At 45.3% G+C, this 21,686-nt stretch overlaps 1 protein-coding gene across 1 annotated transcript in view; it reads right to left on the bottom strand.

The window, feature by feature from the left end:
* Positions 1-21,686, bottom strand: part of Fbxo36 (F-box protein 36) — a 66,627-nt gene that overhangs the window by 19,935 nt on the left and 25,006 nt on the right. The window contains exon 2 of the mRNA XM_032901512.1: positions 6,149-6,257. Within this exon, the coding sequence (XP_032757403.1) occupies positions 6,149-6,257 (109 nt within the window). The remainder of the gene's footprint in view (positions 1-6,148; positions 6,258-21,686) is intronic.

The raw sequence follows: 21,686 nt of genomic DNA, 5'->3' as shown, positions 1-21,686 counted from the left end.
TACACACACCCCACACACACACACTCACACACAGAGGTATGCAAGCACACATATGCAACACACACACACATAACACACATGCATACAAGCATACCCCACACAAAGTATGATTAAAAAAAATTAAGAAAAAAACAAGATCCCTCTTCACTCCTTAGATCCCTCAATAATCAAGGAATGGAAATGCATTTTGCTTTGGGTTGGGTTGGATTGGGGTTTTTTTGTGACAGGGTCTCGGTGTAGCCCTGGCTGCCCTTGAACTCACTATGTAGATCAGGCTGGCCTCAACCTCACACACATCTGTTGCCTTGGCCTTCCAAGTGCTGGGATTAACAGCAAGCACCACCATAATTAACCTACTCTACTCTAATAACTCACTCCTTTGCATTACACACCCAGCCCTCTCCAAACAACGTGCCTTGCGTGCAGGACCCGCCTACATCTGGCTGCATGTGCTCCCCTCTGAACAGCGGGGTAGTCGCCTCCTTTGACAACTATTAAACTTGAACCGCCTGTGGTCCACAGTATGCCCTATACATGCAGATCTCAAGATCAGAGAGTCAATCCAGCCCACGCTGGTTTTGGAAACCTGACCCATAAGGCAAAACTGTGTCCTTGGGTAAACTTTCAGGGAGAATTTGCCACTTGATGCCTATGCAAAGTTACAATTATAAAATGTACATCATTTAAGTGAACGCACACACCTTCCGAGCACACATACAAACACAAATAATCTTTTTAAAGGTTGAAAACCTAGAGACACCTGTTCAGACGTGGACACAGGCAATAGGGTGAAATTTTTCCTTTTGTGTAACAGGAGGTTTTAGAGTCAAAACCTGGACTCTGGTAGCCACAAGCAACTAGAGCCATCCATGTGCCCAAAGTTAGGTATCTGAATGAGCACCAGCAGGGTTGGGGTCCAGAGGCCAGTTGGACCCCTCCCTCTTGATCATCTTGAACATTTACCATAAGATATCTCAGGCGTGTGTTGAGTTCCATTAAGGGAAGGCTGTTTCCTCTTAGCCAAAAACGAGACTCTGAGTTCTGATCCCCTCAATGATTAGGTCACCACATACCATTGTCCCCTCCCTTAAGATTTAATCCAACTGATCCTGTCAATCACCAGTCCAGAAGATGCCAGCCCTCAAAGCTAAAACCATGCTAAGGAGATGGGAGGAATGCTGCCTAGTGAGACAATATACACCCAGGGGCCTCTCCTTCAAAGTGGCTGCTTACTTACAAACCATTGCTAAGCGTCCCCATGTTTCTGAGTTCTAACTCAGAGGCGTACTTTTTTCCTTTCCTCCTTTTTGTCTCTTCTTGGGATAGTGTGCATGTTGACACTCTGTTTCCTCTCACTCCCACCTTCAGCTTCACAGCTGCTTGCAAGTCCTCTGCTGCTGAAGCTGCCGCCTGCTCCGCCCCTCCTCCTCCTCCTCCTCCTCCCTTTTCTCCCCGACTTCTTTCTTTTTCAAGATGAGGGTTTCTCTGTGATGCCCTGGCTGACCTGGAACTGGCCTTGCAGCCCATGCTGTGAAGATCCACCTGCCTCTGCCTCCTGAATGATGAAACTAAAGACATGTGCTACCAAGCTAGTGCTCTCTCGCTCTTTCCCCCTCCCTCCCTCCCTCCTTTAAATTTTTACTCATGTATGTATGTGCATGCAGTGCCCAAAGAAGCCAGAAGAGGGCGTCAGGTCCCCTGTAACTGGAGTTAAGTGGTTAGGCATGGCCTTGTAGGTGCCGGAAATCAAACCCAGGTTCTCCAAAAGGGAAGCCATCTCCTTAGTCCCAGTTATATGCGTTCTTGGATCCTAACTTAAACCCCACTTTCTCCTCTGCCTTCATCTGGCTCACCTGCCCTGGGTTTTTTCTCTTAACCTCTAATTTTCCTTGAGTTTCCTTCAGAGTCCGTTTTTGAAATTCTTTACCAATTAGACTAAACTGCAATGAAAACCGAGATTTTTCCAGGAACACACGCCTTTCTCAATTTTTCTCAGGATTCAGGGACAGAGTCATTAAGATCCCCTTTGAAACACCTGTTAATGTAAAACCATGATGCCATCCTCAAAGGAGATCAGAGTTTATTCTGGAGCCAAATATTAGTGAACATACTAAGGGAGGTCAAGGTCAGGTCACTCCACATTCTTTTTTTTTTAATTTTTAAATTTTATTATATTTTATGTGCATGGATATTTTGCCTACATGTATGTCTGGACCAAGTATATGCAGTACCTATGGAAGACAGAAGAGGGCAATGGATCCCCTAAAACTGGAGTTAATATGGTTGTGGGCTGCCTTGTGTGTGCTGAGAATTGAACCTGGGTCCTCTGGAAGAGTAGCCAGTGCTTTTAACCGGAGCCTTCTCTGCAACCCCTCACATTCCTGTGTTTTAACCTAACACTTTCATTAAGGTTTTAAAGTAACAGGACAAAGGAAGCTATGGATTGAGGTCTTTTTCAAAGACACTGAGAGGAGTGTCAGGCAGGTGGGTGGCAGGCAGGTGGGGTGGTAGAAGGGCAAGGAAACTCTGCTACACCTCAGAAAACATCTGAGGACATTCCTAGTTAGCTGTGGAAGACTAGGGGTCTCTAAGTTAATATATTCCAACAGGTTTCACAGCAGCTCACGACCAACCATCCATAACTGTAACCACAGGGGATCTGAAGGCCTACTTTGGACTTTGTGAAACTGGTACTCACACATGCACAAATCCACAGACATACACACAAATATATAATTAAAAATAAAATAACTAAAAAAACAAAACAACGATGTCTAAAAATAATAAGGCCAGGCACATTCTTAAACACCTTTAATCCATGCATTTAGGAGCCAGAGGCAGGAAGCTCTCTACAAGTTCACAGTCAACCTAGTCTACACAGCTAGATTCAGGGCAGCGAAGGCTACATACAGAAACCCTGCCAAAGAAAAAAAGAAAACAGAAAAGAAAAAAAAAGAGAAAAAGAAAAAATAATAAAGAGAAGAATTCTCTTAAATAATTCATAAGAATTTATTTACTGAGCTGCTGTGGACCAGCCATTGTTCTAAGTAGTATCAAAGACCCATCAACAAAGTTCCTACCACAATAAAATAGACAAGAGACAAACAACTGGATGTACAGTGCCGTCTTCGACACGGAGCGCGTGGGAGGCAGTATTCCAGAGAAAGGCTGTGATTTTCTGTCTAGGGTTGGAGGGAGCTAATAAGGCCGTGTCAGCACAGACTGAATAATACGCAAGCCAGTGGAGACATTCCAGAAAAATGTCCCTTTTGTGTTTGTTTATTTTTGAACCAGGGTCTCCTGAGGTTGAGCTGGGACTGTGTCACTATGTCATCTAAGGACTGGAAAGAGCTGGAAGATCTGCCTTCAAGAAAGCTCCTGGCTGGGTAGTGTGGGCACACACCTCTAGTCTCAGCGCTTGGGAGGCAGAGGCAAGTGTTTCTCTGAGTTCAAGGCCAGCCTGGTCTACAGTCCTGTCTTCCAGAACAGCCAGGGCTACACAGAGAAACCCTGTCTCAAAAAACAAGCAAGCAGGCCTGGAGGTAGCTGTTTTGGGGAGCCTTTACATTCTCACAGACGGGCCTGCCTCCCAGTGTCCTGAAGCCATAGCACCTGACTGCTCTAGAAGTGGGCCAGAGGAAAGGGACAGAGGAAGAAGGGAACACCAGGAGAGAAGTGATAGTGTCATGTCTAATTAAATCTTGAAAGTGATATACTGGGGGCTGGAGAGACGGCTCAGCGGTTAAGAGCACTGACTGTTCTTCCAGAGGTCCTGAGTTCAATTCCCAGCAACCACATGGTGGCTCACAACCATCTGTAAAGAGATCCGATGCCCTCTTCTGGTGTGTCTGAAGACAGCTACAGTATACTTATATATAATAAATGAATAAATCTTAAAAAAAAAAAAAAAGAAAGTGACACACTATCGGGTACCCTGAATCTGACTGGTCACGTGATCAGCAAGGGTGGTGGGAATCACTCAAGGATCCTCCTTACAGGTTATCTTGGAGCCTGCCTACCACTGTGCAGATTGCAGACTTAGGAATGGGCTAGACTCAGTAAATGACAGAAAGATAAAAGGTAATTTCAGGATTTGTGGCTTGAGGTCACCCCCTTCCCACCCACCAACCCACCCCAGGGAAGGTATGCGTAGGTCACAGGACAACCTATAAGAGTCCCTTCCCTCTTTCTACCATGTGGGGACCAAGGATGGAATTCAAGTCATCAAGATGGGCCGCAGGCAAGTTTACCCAGTGAATCCTCTACTGGAAGCTCTATTTGGATACACTGTCGAGCAGGTCCTCTTGTGGACTGATCTGGGCACAGTTATGTAATTGCCCGAGTGGTATTTAGAGAAGTTGAAATGAGACATACTTACTTAAGACTTACCCTTTCGTGAAGATCCGTTTTTAAAATGTTTATTTCTTATTTTTATTTGTGTGTGTGTGTGTGTGTGTGTGTGTGTGTGTATGTGTGCGCGCCTGCGCGCGCACCAGAAGGAGAAATTGGATCTCTGGTAATTGGAGTTTACAGGAATTAAGAGCCATTTGACCTGAGTGTTGGGAACTGAACTTGGGTCCTCTGGAAGGGTGGTACATGCTCCTCACCACTGAGCCATCTCTCCAGCCCTAAGAATGAATGGCACTGAAGGTTAGGGATTGAGTCAGCTGCTGGTGGAGCACACCTTTAGTCCCAGCACTGAGAGGTAGGGGTGGGAGGCAGAAGAGGGGGATCTCTGTGCTCAAGGCTAGTCTGGTCAAGTTCTAAGATAGCCAGAGCTACACAGAGAAAGCCTGTCTCAACAAACAACAACAACAACAAAGAAACAAAACAAAAGAAAGCTAGAGATTGAACCAGAACACCCAGGGCATAACTACAGCCTGGAGAAAGGCAGCCAAGTTTGACCTCCCAGTCCCATCATCTTGATTTGAAGACTAAGGAGCCAGTAAGGGAGCGGAGAAAGGTCTAAGGACAGAACCACCTCGCTAAGTACTGCTGAGAGATCCCAGCAGCAAGAGTGATTTGCTGAGCTCTTCTGCCAAGATCTGTGCTTGAGAAATCTTGTAGGGGACCTTAGTGAGAAGAACAAGGGGAGACGAAAAAAGAAGTCAAGTCAAACACAGTCTGCTCAACAATACAGCAAATACTAATTAAGAGCTGATTATGTATACTGCTGAGGAAGCCATGCAAGGCTCAAGATGACCGAATAACGTAACCATGATTATCCCCAGCCCAGCACAAGGAAACTGACTCACAAAGGGACTGAGCCATCACACCAGCCACAGAGGCTCCAACAGGCTGAATGACACACAAGACAAGGTGTGTGTAGCCATGAGCTTCCTCTCTCTCTCTCTCTCTCTCTCTCTCTCTCTCTCTCTCTCTCTCTCTCTCTGTGTGTGTGTGTGTGTCCTCTCTCTCTCTCTCTCTTTCTCTCTCTCTGTGTGTGTGTCTTCGTCTCTCTCTCTCTGTCTGTCTCTCAATCTCTCTCTCACTCTCTCTGTGTCTTCTCTCTCTCTCTTCCCCCCACCCCATCCCTCTGAGGGAGAAGCCTTTCTGTAGGGTTCTGAGGGAAGGTAGAAATGAACAGAGACTATTGGAACTGCCTGTAAGTTGTATGGGGACACAGGCTTTGTGAGTCATCAGACACTCAAGGCTGGGCTTTTCAGTGACACAGCCGCCTTTGAGTCATCCCATGACTAACCCCAAGACACTCACAGTACTTGGGTGGAATCACATCTTTGGTCTGTGATTGCTATCCTATCTGAGGTAAACAGACATTTGTTTACGCCCCCTCCCCAGAAAGATGATACCACACTAGAATTTAAGAGAGTCTTACCTCAGAAAAGTTTCACTTTTAAAAGACACATCTTTTTTGTTTGTTTTAATTACATGTATGTGAGTGTGTGCAATTGCCCACAGAGGCCAGGAGAGGGCACTGGGTTCCGTGGAGCTGGAGTTCCAAGCAGTTGTAAGCCCCTCCTCCCACGGGTGCTGGGAAAAGAATTATGCAAGAGGGCACACATTCTTAACCATTAAGCCACCTCTCCAGTCCTCAAAAGTAAAACTCAAATCCATTATTTCTAGGAACATAGTCGCACAAGTATGCCGTGCGTGATACATCCCTGCCACACGCGCTGGGGCGTGATACCTTGGAGATGAGAGTTATCTAGGAAGTCTTCGTGAGTTTCCTTTGTCTCTCCAGGTTTTGCTGACCGATACTCACTTCTCAGGGAAATCTTCCACCATCTAAAGATGATCTGTAATTAAACAGGTGTTGGTAGAAGTTTAAAATGACTGGAATTCTGGCAGCCATGTTAAGTTTTGGGTGTTTTGTTTTGTTGAGTCAGGATCTCACATAGCTCAGGCTAGCTTTTTGAATTCACTACGGGGGTTGGGGATTTAGCTCAGTGGTAGAGCGCTTGCCTAGGCGCAAGGCCCTGGGTTCGGTCCCCCAGCTCCGAAAAAAAAAAAAAAAAAAAAAAAAAAAAAGAAAAAAAAAAGAAAAAAAAAATGAATTCACCACGTAGCCCTGAGTGCCTGACTGTCCTTCTCTATCAAGTGTTAGCAGGCATGGTCCACCATGCCTACCTTCAACTTAGTGTTTTGAAAGGTGCCTGTGGTATGTCCATTGGAAATGTTCCCAATATTAACAATAACTTTACACTGTGAGGTAAATATCTGGGCACCAGTGAACGTTTTCCTTAGATATTAGTGTTAGAGATAGTGCTGGAAGGAGCTCTAATATCTTCCAGGTCACTGGGCTGGAGAGATGTCTCAGTGGTTAAGAGCACTGACTGCTCTTCCAGAGGTCCTGAGTTCAATTCCCAGCAATCACATGGTGGCTCACAACCATCTGTAAAGAGATCGGATGCCCTCTTCTGGTGTGTCTGAAGACAGCTACAGTGTACTCACATTTATAAAATAAATAAATCTTAAAAAAATTTGATTTGATTCCCTACCAGCCACTTAGCTGCTAACAACCATCTGTAACTTCAGTTCTAGGGGATCCAGCACCCTCTTCTGGTCTCCTTGGACACTGAATGCACGTGGAGCACAGACAGGCATGGGGAGAACATAGGACTTCACGGTGCCGCCATCACAGGCGATTCCTGCATCCCCCCACCTCCTGGGCACCTGTCTGCTTTCACTGTCCCGTTCCGCCCTTGCCCTTTGACCTCCCCAGCTCTAGATTCCACTATGAACTCCTTTCTGGCTTGAAGAACATGTCTTGTTGGTTACTTTTAATTCCCTTCACCTCCATAGATTTATGCCTTAGTCATTTCAGTGGTGTTAACGGGAAGGTTCTGTAAGTGGATGATGCACTCTATATAGTACAAAGATGTTTAAAATCTTACAGACTATCTGCTACTCTATCTTTCAGGGTTTTTTTTTTTCACCTTGTCTTGTTTTTATCACTTTTAATTGTATGTACGTGAATGCTTTGCCTGCCTGTGAGCCTGCGCGTCACAGGTACACTGCTGCCTACAGGAGCCAGAAGGAGTTCGAGTCCTTGGGAACTGGAGTTACAGAAGGCTGGGAATTGCCAAGTGGGTGCTGGGAATTGAATCCGTAATCGCAGCCCCCAAGGAGTAAAGGCAGGAGGATCAGAAATTCGAAGTCATCTTCAGCTTTGTAGAGCGTGAAGCCAGACATGCCTCATGGGAAGAAATAAATCTTAACTCTGTGGTGCTCTGAGACTATAAAATACCAAAAATGAAATACTGCTAAGGATGTGAATTTCATTTATTTGAATCAGGGTCTCATGTAGTTCCGACTGGCCTTAAAATTGTTTTTAAAGTTTTTGTTTTGTTTTGGGTTTTTTTTTGGGGGGGGTTGTTTTTCTTTTTTCTGGTGTGATTTTTTAAATTTGTTTTGGGGTTTTTTGAAACAAAGCTTCTCTGTGTAACAGCTCTGGCTGTCCTGGAACTCACTTTGTAGACCAGGCTGGACTCAAACTCACAGAGATCCACCTGTCTCTGCCTTCCCCACGCTGGCACTAAAAGTGTGTGCCATTTTACCTGGCTTCTTCCTCAAACTCCCTTTATAGACCAGGTTAGCCTTGAATTCACAGAGATCCCCTGACTCCCCCTCCTCCTGAGAGCTGGGTGTTGGGACCCACTGCACCCATTTTCCTCTGGCTTTTTAAAGGTTTGGTGGGGTTGTTTGTTTTGTTTTTTGTTTTTGACACAAGGTCTCATACAGCCCCGCCCCAGCTGGCCTCCAGCTGGCCTCTAGCTGGCTATGCAGCTGTAGGGACTCGTGATTCCTTGCTGTCCAGCTCATTTTCTTGCCCCCAACCCCTAATGCTGGTCTGACAGGTGTGCACAGTGAACCTCAGGTGGGTTTTGTTTGTTCGTTTCTGAGACTTTATCTGTGACACACCTGAAAGCTCACTGTGTAGATCAGATGGCCTCAAATTCACAGATCCGACTGCCTTGGTCCCCGAGAGGGCTGGAATTAAATGTGTATATCAGTATGTCTGGGTAAATTTATTCTTTTGAGACAACAAGTCCATAGGTAGCCCAGGCCAGCTCAGAACCCTGAATGTAATGCAAGCTGGCCTCAAACTGAGAGAAATCCTCCTGTCTCAGACTCCTGAATGCTGGGATTACAAGAATGCACCACTATGTTCAACTTGATCTAATCTTATTAATGGACCTAAAGTCTGTACCTGAACAAACTGAGAAATGTTTCACAGGATTTGAATCCATATTCATTTAATAAAAATACAATGCCAATAACTATTTGTTTTTTTCAAATGGGCCAAATTATAGGTAATTCATAAGGCAAAATAAATGTATGGGAGTATTGGGATAGCCCAAGAATTAGGAAATTGGTAGACAAGAAAACTTCTCTAGGAAGAAGCCCCAAGTTTTCAATGCTGTCGGGATGGTGGTTTATTCTCCTACATGGGAGGCTAAGGAAGGAGGAATTCCAGCCTGGACTAACAAAGGAAAATACTCCATGTAATCTACACCCAACAAAATAACACATACGCATGTGCATACACCCTCAAACCCCTCAGAGCCTAACATTGCACTAAGGAGTTCTCAAGTTGCTCAAACCTGCCTTAGTTAAATGTTAACCAGAAGGGGCTGGAGAGAGCTCAAGGCTGCTTGCTCCTCTCCCAGAGGACCTGAGTTCAGTTCCCAGAACCCACAGGGGAGGCTCACTGTAACTCCAGGAGATCCAAGACATCCCAGGAGATCCGATACCCTCCTCTGATCTCCTCAGGCATATATTAACAACTCAACACAACACACACACACACACACACACAATTAAATCTTAAAACATTATAAGTGATTTTAATTTTTTTTTTTTGAAACAGGAGCCTAGTGTGTAGCCCTGGCTGACACTCTTGTTTTGTAGACCAAGTTAGCCTAGAATTCACAGAGATCCACCTGCTTTTGCTTCCTGAGTGTTGAGATATAAGTGTAACCCACTATGACCTCCCTGCATATTTATTTATTTGAAAAATAGATCTTTAACTAAAAATCAAGAATGAACCAGAAGAGCCGGACTTGGTGGCATAAACCTGTGATGCCAACATTTGTGGGAATATTGACAGGAAGACCTGGAGTTCCAAGTTATTCTCAACTATGCAGGGAGTTTGAGGTCAAACAAAGCTGCACAGAGCTGGGGACCGAACCCAGGGCCTTGAGCTTGCTAGGCAAGCGCTCTACCACTGAGCTAAATCCCCAGCCCCCCCCCTTTTTTTTAAGATTTATTTACTTTATATATTTGAGTACGCTGTAGCTGTCCTCAGACACCAGAAGAGGAAGGACATCAGATCCCTTTACAGATGGTTGTGAGCCACCATGTGGTTGCTGGGAATTGAACTCAGGACCTCTAGAAGAGGAGCAATTTTTCCAACCCCATAAGATGGTTTCAAAACACACTGGTTGTAGTGTCCTATGCTTTTAATCTCCATACTTGGCAGAGACAGGTAGATCTCTGTGAGTTAGAGGCTAGCCTGGTCTAAATACAGCAAGTTCCTAAATAAGAAAGGAGCCCTAAATAGGCCACAAACGGATGAGAGCGATTACAGTTAGCTGTGCTTGTGCCTTAAAAATGACAAAAACTAAAAAGTAAACTTGTGGTAATAAATGTGGTTAAAATCATGGTAATTCTAGCACTCAAGAAGCTGAGGCAGGAGGATAACTGTAACTAATTCTTTTTTCAGATCTTATTTTTAATGATTCTTAAACGTTTTAACTTCCCTTTAGCCCACACCCAACAGAGGTAGAGGAAAAAGAAAGGACAGGGGTGGGGTGGAAGTGGACCTGTTTAGAAAGGGTCTCTGAAGCAACTCCTTCTGTGTTGTCTGTTAGTTCAGTTCATAGGTTAGAAGGCAGCGGCAGCTCGGTCCACATGTAAACACCTCACAGATCCACCAGCAGTCCAGCTTGGTAGAATCCGGTTAGCAATAGCAGTGACGACGTGACCTAGCTAAGACGGCCAGGCCTCAGCCTCAGCTTGAGTCAGCAGGAGGGACCCGGAGGGAAGCCAGGAGAAGTTCTCAGCTGTGCCTCTCTCAGTGAAGCAGGAGATTAGAGAAGATGCGAGACCCACAAGCACAGCTCAGCTCGCTCTATCAGCAAGTCACTGTCCATTGGGTCCTATTTATACCCTCCAAACATCACGTGTCCTCCAGGGGTCTCATATGTGTCTACCTCAGCTGACATCACTCTGCCAACCAGCCAAGTCCTTGGAAGAGGCCAGAAACTGCAGCACACCACCAGAAGTGTTTCGGTGCATCTCTCTCTATGGAGTCCCAAATGCAGCTCAGCTATGCAGTGTAAGGTGGACCAATAAACGAGCATCATTAGCAAAGACTCTTTCCTCACGTGCCCTTTCATGTGCTTGCTTTAGCAGAATATCCTCTCTCCCGGGGTCTGCTTCAGTTAAAGCTTCCTTCACACGTTTGCCCCAGCAAAACACCATCCAAATGACTTTCCAAAGAACCCTTGAGTTTCCCCTTTAGATAACTGTGAGTTTGCCATGAGCCTATGTTATAGTCTCAGAAAACAAAGGAAGTGCGTGTGTCTGACATCCCTTTACACATGGTGTCTTTTGGTTTCTGTTTTGATTTGCTTTTAGGTTATGTTGTTGTTGTTGAGAGACATGCGGTTTCTCTATGTCACCCTGGATGTCTTGGAACTCACTCTGTAAACCATGCCGGCCTCGAACTTAGATCGGCCTGCCTCCCCCTCCTGGGTGCTAGTATTAAAAGCGTGCACCACCTCAGCTCAGTTTAACACACTAGTTTTTTTTTTTTTAATACTATATATATATATATATATATATATATATATATGCTGTAGCTGTCTTCAGACACACAAGAAGAGGGCACCAGATCTCATTACAGATGGTTGTGAGCCACCATGTGGTTGCTGGGATTTGAACTCAGGACCTCTGGAAGAACAGAGCCATCTCTCCAGCCCAACGCACTAGTTTTTAAAGCTGTGCTCTCCTCAGCTGGCTCTTCCCACTTTCTTGTCTTGAGCTTTCCCATTATGCAGCTTAACATACTATTTAAAGTCTGTTCAAAGTATATTAAAGAATTAGAGGCCCCGGCCTCCTCCTGATTGACTCTGTTAGGCAGTTAGACAGGTAGTTAGCAGGTTAGCTGCCCATGATGAACTCTCTCTGGTCCTTGTTGTCCTCTGACTAGATCTCTCCCTCTCTCTGGGGTCACTTTTTCCTTCCTGGCTTACCTCAGATACTAGGAATTAGAAGCCCCACGGGCTTAAACTGTCGTATCCAAGCCTCCTCCTCCTCCTCTCCAGTGGTAATTACCTGCTGACAAGACCTAATTCCCCATCTCTAACTCTCCAGTACTAGCAGAAGCAGATTTTGAGATGAGTGGCCCCATCTCAGTTGGACAGAGACTGCTGACCACCCAACCCCTACACCTAGAGAGGAAAGTGCTTCAAGTGATCTGAGAGACAGTGGGAGGGGTGTGTGTGCTACCTGGTGGTCTCCAAGACCCCAGCAGGCCATGTACATCCCACTTCTCATTCTAGAGAGTGGCCTGAAAACAGGAAACACACCTCTAATCCCAGCGGTTCATAGCCATCCTTGGCTATAACAGCAAATTCAAAACCAGTGTGCACTATAGGAGACCCTTTTAAAAACAAGGTGAAACAAAAATCATTAAAAAAAAGAAAGAAAGAAATTGAAGACTCGGCCAAGTCTACACAGAGAAACCCTGTCTTGAAAACCAAAAAACTAAAAATAAAAATTTAATTAAAATGAATAATAAAAGACTCCACCACTTCAACCACTTTATGAAAGTCTGTAAAAGCTCTTGGCCATCAAGCCAGTGTTCTGGTGAATTAATAATGTTCACTATTCTTTCTGGGGTGGAGGTGGGGGTGAGATGGTTGGGCTGGAGATCGCTCAGAAAGCAAAGGCTTTCGCTGTCCTTTGACCTCCACTTACACCCTGCGGGTACATGTCCCTCCCTTCTTGGCAGGAAGTTCGTTTGCTGTTCTCTTTTTTAAGATTCTTAATGTATGTGTATGTAAGTATACCTGTCTACGGGAATGCATCCTCACTTGTGGGTCCCTGTGGAGGCCTGGGTGCTGGATCGCCCTTGCTGGAATTACGATTGTTGAGAAGTGACTGAAGTGAGTGTCTGAACTGAACTCCAGTCCTCTGAAAGGACAGCAAGTGCTCTGATCTGATGAGCCACCTCTCCAACCACACCCACCCTACTCTCACCCCGGGGAAGGGGGCAAGGCGGGTAGGTGAACAGGGAAAGACTTTTTCCTTCTTATGGCTACCAGACAACTGAAACAATGGCCCTTAAGAAACTGGAAATTCCCAGCAATCTCTTGGGGGGAGGAAATAGCTAAAGCCCTGGCCACAGCCAAAACCTGTCAAGCAGGGGGAAAAGACCTAACTTTGTCAGAGGCCCTCCAAGGAGACACTGGAGCTGACGTAAATGCTGGTGGCTCCTGCTTAGTTGTGTGTTTCTCGTCTCCTACTTACACCTAAATCTCACGTTAAGACCCCAAAGTCAAATGCGGGTGGGGGAGTGCGGGTGCTGGGATCTTTCTGTTCTTTTCCCAGTGTTTGCTTTCACTGTGACTTGTTAACCTAGTTAATGTCCAGCTCTGGCTCCGACCCTGACTCCAGTCACAAGGGCAAAGTACACTCAGCTCCTGGACTATTGCTGAGTGACTTAACTCCACTCTCTAACTAGCGGAGAAGCCAATCATGGAGAAATTCCCTCAGGAATTCTCTGAGAGAGACGGTCAGCTCTGATTTATTAAATATGCCTCCCAATCCTAGGAAGAGCCCTAAGTCTCTTTTGCCAGAGATAAGGAGAAAGACTTTGAGCAAGTTGGGACTGTCTTAAGTCCCCAAAGGAATGCTTGATTTTGTCTAAATGCCAGACTTTGAGAAAAGTCAGCTCCCTTTCTCTTGGTTCTCCCCAGTAATCTCGAAGTTTGATGGTTCAGAGACTAGAGAGGCTCCCAGCATCTTCCAGCCAATCTGTGGTCTGTGGTAGATATTCTGAAGACCCCACCCTTTACTCATAGTGTGGATTTTAAATATTTAAAGCTCCTAGGCCTCTGCAGGTCAAAGGTTGGGTGAAGAAATTCCCCTAAGATCATAATAAAGCAGGCTGGAGAGACCAAAACACGTATTGGTAGGAAAAGAAGACAAGAAACTGAAAGACAAGGGCTGAAGCAAACCTAAGTGTTACCTGAGCCTGACACAGCACGTTTTAATACCAGCTGCTATGCAGGTGTTCCATCCCAAGAAATTCCTCTTCCTAAACTCTGGCATTTAGATGAAACCAAGCATCCCCTCCGGACTTACTAAAAGTCTTCTCCTTATCTCTTGCAAAGGAGACTTAGGGCTCTTCCATTAACCTAGGAGTGAGATGCCTATTTAACAAACACCTGTTCCAAGTCCTTGCCCCTGAGCACCTCTCACCTCGTCCCCACCCTGAATCCTTCCAGCTCCTGAGCTTCGATTCCCTTCCCCCAGCTTCTCTGATCCCTCAGTCATTTTGGCTACTCGGCTTCTTGGCCTCTTGCCCTCTTGGCTCCTGGTTGGCTCCAATCCTGGATCTCTCTCGGTCTGAGGATTTTCTTTTGACCTCTTGCTCCCCTGGTATTCTCTTGGCTCCTGCTTCCTCCCTTTCTCTCCCTCATCCCCACTCCCACCAGCTGCCTCTGGCTGCTTTCTCTCTCATGTCTACAATAAACCTTCTCCTCCACCATTTCTAGGAACCATTATGACCTCATTTCTTTTCTTTTCAAGGTGTGAGGCCATCTCAAACAAAACAAAACAAAACAAAATAAAATAACCCCACAACAACAACAACATCAACAAAACAGCAGTTGGAAATATAGCTTGAAGAAGGTCCCTTGGCTAGCATGTTCTACAAGGTCCTGGGTTCAGTCCTCACCCACTACAGCATAACCAGAACAGCTAAGTGTCACTTGGTCAGCCTAGTCTAAAGAGTAAGTTCCAGAAGACCAAGGCTACACAGAGAAATATTCTGAAGACCCCACCCTTTACTCTAAAACCAAAACCAAAAACCAGTGGAATATACAATTTAAAATGAAAGAATACCTATATGCCTTTATATTAGGTACAGAATTAAAATAATTTATAGCTGGAGGTGGTGACATATGCCTTTAATCCCAGCTAGTGACAGGTGGATCTCTGTGAGTCCCAGGCCAGCCAAGGCTACAAAGTGACCCTGTCTAAAATAATAACAACAACTACTATAAAACAAACTGCAAATGCTTCATCCCCAGGTTATATCAGTGCTCTATTGTCAGGTTTGGTGAGAACTTTTGGTCAGTATCTATGAGGGTCTAGTCTCAAGTTCAGCTGACCAAAACTTCCCTGGTCTCCCTGTTTAGGCTAAATTGGAATTGTGCAAACATTGGTTAAGTCATGTATTCCAGAACATTCCTTGGTTCTATTCCTGGTAGTCGCCTCACCTGGTCATATTCCCCCTCCTTCTGTGGATGGCTTTGAGATTTCCTTGGTGATGGAGTAAACAATCATTTGCCCCCTCCTTTTAAGGTCCCAGTTGATTAAAACAGAAGGTAGAAAGGCTGTTTAGGGCAGAGACCCCAAAGGCAATGGGTCCAGAAACATTCTTGGTTCTCTATGCTGGAATGCCTGGAGGGAGTTCTGGGTTTTTCTAAATGAGCGCCCTTGGCCTGGAGGCTTAGATTCCTTCTGTGAATGGCTTGGGAATGGGACCTCTGGATTTGCACAGGTGAAAATAGATCCTATCTATTCAACCTCATCCTAAATGACCCCCAGACAGGAATGATAATAAAGAATGGAATTTACCTCCAGAAGGAGACACGCCTTAGAGGTTAGAGTAAGGAGAGCGGAGGGGCCACCCCTACCTAAGAAAGGAGCTCACTAAAGCCATAGGCGGACTCTCTTTAGTGAGAAAACCCACTTTTCCGTAACAGAACTCTAGCTCTGCTGAGTGCAGACCTTACACAAGCTGAGGCTGCCTGAGTTCAGCTCCTGAGTTCAGGCTCAAAAAGGAGTTAATTCTCTGTCTTCGTTTTGAGGCTGGCCAGGCTTCTACACTTTCTCCTCTTCTTGTGCTTTGTCTGCCGTGAGGCGAAGGCTTGACACAAATATGGCTTTCTCCCCTTCTCTTCTCCAGTCGCCTCCTCTAGGCAGCAGTTGAGATGCACAGGTTGGCCATCTTGGGGATTTTCTTTTACATTCTGCTAAAATTGGCCTCTCCGAGTAAGCTTTGGCTTTGTTTGACTTTCAAACTTTTCATCAGCATTAAGTATGAGTCTAACAAAATTTGGCCTGAGGAATCTCACGAGTTTATTGGGCTTACACACAGAACCTGGGTGAGGAGTTGCTACAGGAGTATGGGTGACTACAAAGATAGAAAGTCTCGGTCTTGAAGAATGAATGCTTTCCTCTTCTCTATAAGGAAGTCTCCTTACTTGGCCTATATATGGAACCACCTCCCCAGAGAGCCCCTCCCCCAGGCCTTGTGCAATTAGTGCAGGATTGAGTACAAACAGCTAGAGGGACAGCTGGGATCCCAGGTGAGCACCCAAAACCCTTCCCCACCCCCTCTTTTTCTGAGGTCTCCTACAAGCCTGCACTGAGTTCTGATGATCTAATGATGACATCTATGCCTCGAGTACTGTTCTATAACTCATTCAGTCCTCCCTCGGGTTTTCAGACTCTATGTGGGTGCAAGTTCTGAGTTCTGTCCCTCTTGTCAACCCCTACCCCGCTTTTGTTGCTTCCCAAGGTGGCTCTTGGCAGCCTTGAAACTACATGTACAAATTCCTCTCTCCTGAGGCCAGTAGATGTAAAATTTCCTCCAGTTGCCTACTCTGCCCAGTATGGTTTTTTTCAATCAGGATTTTCAGTGTAACCTGAAAGTCGTCTTGAATTCCTCATATTCCCACAGTGTTTGACCTTCAGCACCTGGCACGTGTCCTTCATGGACATTACTTACTGGTCAGGTGAACAATGATCTCGTCAGTGATTTAATGGAAAGCCAGGATTTCACTAACCGGATCTGATGGTGCTGGTAGATAGATGATTACAGCTACTAGGGAGGCCGAGTCAATCAGATCCTAAATTCAAGGCCAGGCTGAGTAACTTAAATAAATGAAACATTCAATCAGGACTATAGATTAGCTCAGTGGAAGAGTACTTAGCATGTGTAAAGCAGCCCTGGGCTGGATCTCCACTATCATAGAAAGGAAGAAAGGAAGGAAAATTGACTATATTAACCCATCATCTGGAGTGGGAATTAGAGCAAGCTCGAGTTCCGGCCACTCCAGAGGCTGCTAGGATCATCACAAGTTCCAGAACTGCCTGGGCAAATCCCTGCCTCGAAGAAAGAAAAATGCAAAACAAATGACTGAGTTTTAACCAGTGCAAGCCATACAATGTTGGGTTTCGGGGATACAAACAGAGCACAAAAGATTAAAACTCCCTGTCCTGCAAGTCACACAGCTTTAACTCCAGTGCTGGAGATGCACCACAGGCAGATCTCTATGTATTGAGAACAAGTCAACGAGGCTTTATAACAAGTGTCTTGTCTCAAATAAGAAAATAAATAAGGTGGTTAAGATATGGATATGCTCTTAACCCAGTGGTTAAGAGGACTGACTGCTCTTCCAGAGGTCCTGAGTTCAAATCCCAGCAACCACATGGTGCCTCACAACCATCTGTAAAGGGATCTGATGCCCTCTTCTGGTGTGTCTGAAGAAAGTGACAGTGTACTCATATACATAAAATAATAAAATAAATCTTTAAGACCACTTGCTGTTCTTCCAGAGGACCTGAGTTCAGTTCCCAGCACCCACATCAAGCGACTCACAATTGTCTGTAACTCCAGCTCCAGAGGATCCAACATCTCTGGCCTCTGTGGGCATTTGCACTCATGTGCACTTACCCACATGCAAACAGACATACTTACGCATAATTAAGAACTATAAAATAACTAAAAAAGAAGAAAATAAATAAGCTGAGGAGGAGTGATGGACACGTCTTTAATACCAGCACTCTGAAAGCAGACAGAAGGGAAAGCTCTGAGTTAGAGGCCAGACTTGTCTACAGAGCCAATCATAGGATAGCCAGGTTACAAAGAGAAACCCTGTCTCAAACAAACAAGAAAACAAACAAATGATAAATAAAACCCCCTGTCTCAATGAAGCTTGGGTCCCATCAATAGAGGAAGAAAGAATATGCAGCTTTCCTTCTTTTTGGAGGGTAGGGAACAAATGGTCAGGCGTGGTCTCTTGTACATCAGGTTGGTCTTGAATTTACTATGCAACAAAGGCTGGCCTTGAGCTCCTGAACCTCCTGCATCTGCCTCCCCCTTACTAGGATTGCAAGCGTGTAGTGTATGCCACCCTTACAACGGCAGGCATTGAACCCGGGGCTTGGAGCACATCACCAACTAAGCTACAGTTCTAGCCATTATATTTCTTTATGTCAGTGATAGCATGATCCCAGTCTCCAGAGGCAGAAATCTGCAAGACTCTTCGTTCATCTCAGTCCTTCATTCAGACAGTTGGAAAGAACCAATGCCTATGGTCTAAAATTCCTCTCTAACCCACTCTGTAGTCCAGGCTGGTGATCCTCCTGCCTCAGCCTTCCCAAGTGCTGGGATTACAGGTACACCACATCCAGCCACAAAGGTTTGCTGGCTCATCTCATTTTATGGTCATAGCTGCTGCTAAGAGAATTCCTAAAAGAGCCACAAGGGGGTTAGAGTACAGTGTAGCCCAGTGAGAAGTGCTTGGCTAGCATGTGAGTGGCCCTGGGTCCCAGTACTGAGGAAAAATCAACGCTCTATCTAAAGTTCAGATTTCTCCATCCCTTCTAGTTCCCTGACAATGTCTGGCGTGGTGGTGCACACCTTTAATTCCAGTACTTGGGAGGCAGAAGCAGACCAGTCTCTGTGAGCTGGAGGCCAGCCAGGTCTACAATTTGAGTCCAGGGCAGCCTTTGTTAAATACATAGAGAAACCCTGGGTCAAAACAAACAAAGAAACAAACAAAAAAACAGAAAAAATTAAATTAAAAAAGGAATGCTCTGGTCCACCCTGCTGGTATCTCACCTCCTGCATTATTTTGTCTGCAGCCCAGCGCTCAGTGTTTGCTTGCCACTGCTCCTGCCGGGAACATTTGGCTATCTCCCAGTCCTAGACTCTTAGGCAGGGCGTCAGGAGCTCTTTCAAGCTCAGACTGGTTTGCATGTTTTTCAGAAGGTTCTGCATATAAATCTCTCACAGCTCTTAAGCCAGTGCATCCAAACTGGCTTTCTCGTCATAGTCCCAGCCAACTTGCTCAGGACTTTGACCTTTCCTCTGTCCTGGTGAAGGGCAAGGCTCTCTTAGTTGTAGCTGTGCCTCTTCCCTCATCTCTCTTCCTGCCCGTTGTTAGCCGTCTTTCTTCCTGCCCCTTGTAAGACATCGCTCAGCCTCTGTCCCTGGCTCCTGAATGCCTATGACTCAGAATTTATATCTCGGCCCAGATCTCTTGGCTTATGAACATGTCTACCTGGATATGCTACCCAAATATTTAAACCAGAAATCAACAATTTTTCCTTCAAGTCCTTCTTACAAAGTTTGTTGACCTGTCAACTCATATATATATATATATATATATATATATATATATATATATATATTCAAACACCCCATCACCAAAGAACAATTTTTGTTGTTGATTTTATTTATTATATATAAGTACACTGTAGCTGTCTTCAGACACACCAGAAGAAGGCATTGGATCCCATTACAGATGGTTGTGAGCCACCATGTGGTTGCTGGGGTTTGAACTCAGGACCTCTGGAAGAACAGTCAGTGCTCGTAACTGCTGAGCCATCTCTCCAGTCCTGATTTTATGTTTTTAGGTGGTGGCTTGCAAACTTCCAAGGACCCCCTTGCCTCAGCCTTACATCTCACTTTAGGAACACTGGCATTACAGATATATACTCCCATGTCCCTTTACACAGTTTCTGAGGATTTACTCACATCTTCACGCTTGTTTAGCAAACACTTTCCCCAATGAATCATTTCCCCAAACCCAGGCTCCTAAAGATTTAAAGGGGGGGGGGCGGCGGCGTTGTTTTGTTTCAAGAAAAAGGAATACATAACATAAACTGTAGATGATCTACAAACTCAAGATATTTCCTATCTGGCTTCTTATAACAAGTCTGGAAGTTCCAGGATGGTCAGGCCTGCATAGAGACCTGTGTCAAGCAGCAGCAGCAGCAGCAGCAGCAGCAGCAGCAGCAGCAGCAGCAGCAGCAGCAGCAGCAACAACAACAACAAAAGATTCTGAAAGCCTCTAGACAGCACCTGGGAAGCAGAATAGCAGAGCCCAGAAGGTGGAAGCAGGAAGTTCACAGGTTAAAGGTCACACTCAGCTACACAGTGATTTCAAGGCCAACCTGGGATACAGGAAATCCAGTTTCGACGCAGAAGAGGAACACAAAGCCCCGTTTAGGGACTGTGGCGTAGTGGCTCAGAGGGTAAAAGCCAGGGAAGGTCCTAGCACTATCTGATTCCAGAACCCACGGTGGAAGGAGAGAACTGACTTTTGAAAGTTGTCCTCTGACCTCCATAGGCACAATATATTTTCTATTTCACTTTCGTATGAACATGGAACCGGGAGGATGTTTTTGTAGCCCCCACCAAGAACTCCCACAGGCTGACATGGGACCTCACCAGGGAAGACTCCTGCAGAAATATCTGTACAGCTGAAAGCTGTCCTCAGGAAGTGAGGCCTTTCTATTGTTCTGCTTTTCCTGGCTCAGGCAGTGTGGGCTTCAAGTAAAGGCCGGTTACTGCATAGTCACAGGTTGGCAACCGCTGTGGTACCCGTGTTCTCACTAACTTCTGAGAGAGAAAATCCAACCCCCACCCATCACACACACACAGAATTGAAGGAATTCCGGTCCTGTGCCACTGAATCAGGCCAGGCAGCCACCCAGCATTTACTGCACAGTTTTCTCTGTTAATTTAAATGGAAACAGTAACCAAGTATCGAAATATTTCTTTTTTAATCAGGCTGGAGAGACTGCTCCAAGTTTAAAGTCACAGAGGACTAGGGTTTGGTTCCTCCCACCTGCTCACAATGCCCTGTAACTCTAGTTCTGAGGGAGCCAAGACCCTCTTCTGGCTTCTGCAGGGACTCCATACCTGTGATAAACAGACAAGCAAACAAACTCACAAACACTTAAGAAGTCCTAAGCCAGGCATGGTGGCACACGACTTTAATAATACCCCATAATACCTAGTTTTAGACAGACTTTCACTATCTAGTGTGCCTTGACACAGATATGAAAGAGGAATGAGTTGGTCCTGAACTCAGATTTTCTTTTTTAAATTTAAAATTTTTTTAAAAAAGATATAAATTATATGTACGCACACTGTAGCTGTCTTCAGACACACCAGAAGAAAGCATCAGATCTGATCAGAGATGGTTGTGAGCCACCATGTGGTTACTGGGAATTGAACTCAGGACCTTTAGAGAGAGCAGTCAGTGCTCTTAACCGCTGAGTCACCTCTCCAACCCTTGAGTTCAGATTTCCTTGTCTCAGATACCTGGGTGCTGAGATTAATACCATACTCAGCAAATGATTCTAATTATATCTGAGACAGAATTAAAAAAAAAATGGGGGAATTACGTCGACATAGGGAGGAAAGGCTGGGAAAGGGTGGGGCTGAAAGACTGCAGTCTTCAGACTCCAGGGAGAAGGACCCAAAGCCAAGAGACCAACTATGTCTCCCCAAAGGCATCGCCAAAGGCAATAAGTATATTGCTCCTGCGAAGGGTCAGATGGTGCTGTTTCTAGAGACACCTCAATCAAGGATGTCAAAGATGATAATTAGGCTGCATTTACTTCAGGCTAAAATGACACATAACCTTAGGTTTCAAGCACTCTCCTCTCTTCCCTAAACCTAAATAGCACCCTTCATAAATCCTCTTTACAACCTGTTTACTGAGAAAATTTCCTTAGCTTTTAACTTTGTTATAAATTACATTCTTTAGACAATGCTAGAGAGAAGGGAGAGCCCTCAGCAACCTTTAGAGGTATAATTCAGAAAGCCACAAGAATACATATCCCCATTGTAAACCCACTTACAAGCCTCCCTTAGAGAGGCTCACACTTGTTCTGTCCGTCCC

This window comes from Rattus rattus, chromosome 4 (assembly GCF_011064425.1).
Source record: "Rattus rattus isolate New Zealand chromosome 4, Rrattus_CSIRO_v1, whole genome shotgun sequence".
Taxonomy (NCBI): domain Eukaryota; kingdom Metazoa; phylum Chordata; class Mammalia; order Rodentia; family Muridae; genus Rattus; species Rattus rattus.
This window is presented reverse-complemented; position numbering and strand designations above follow the sequence as displayed.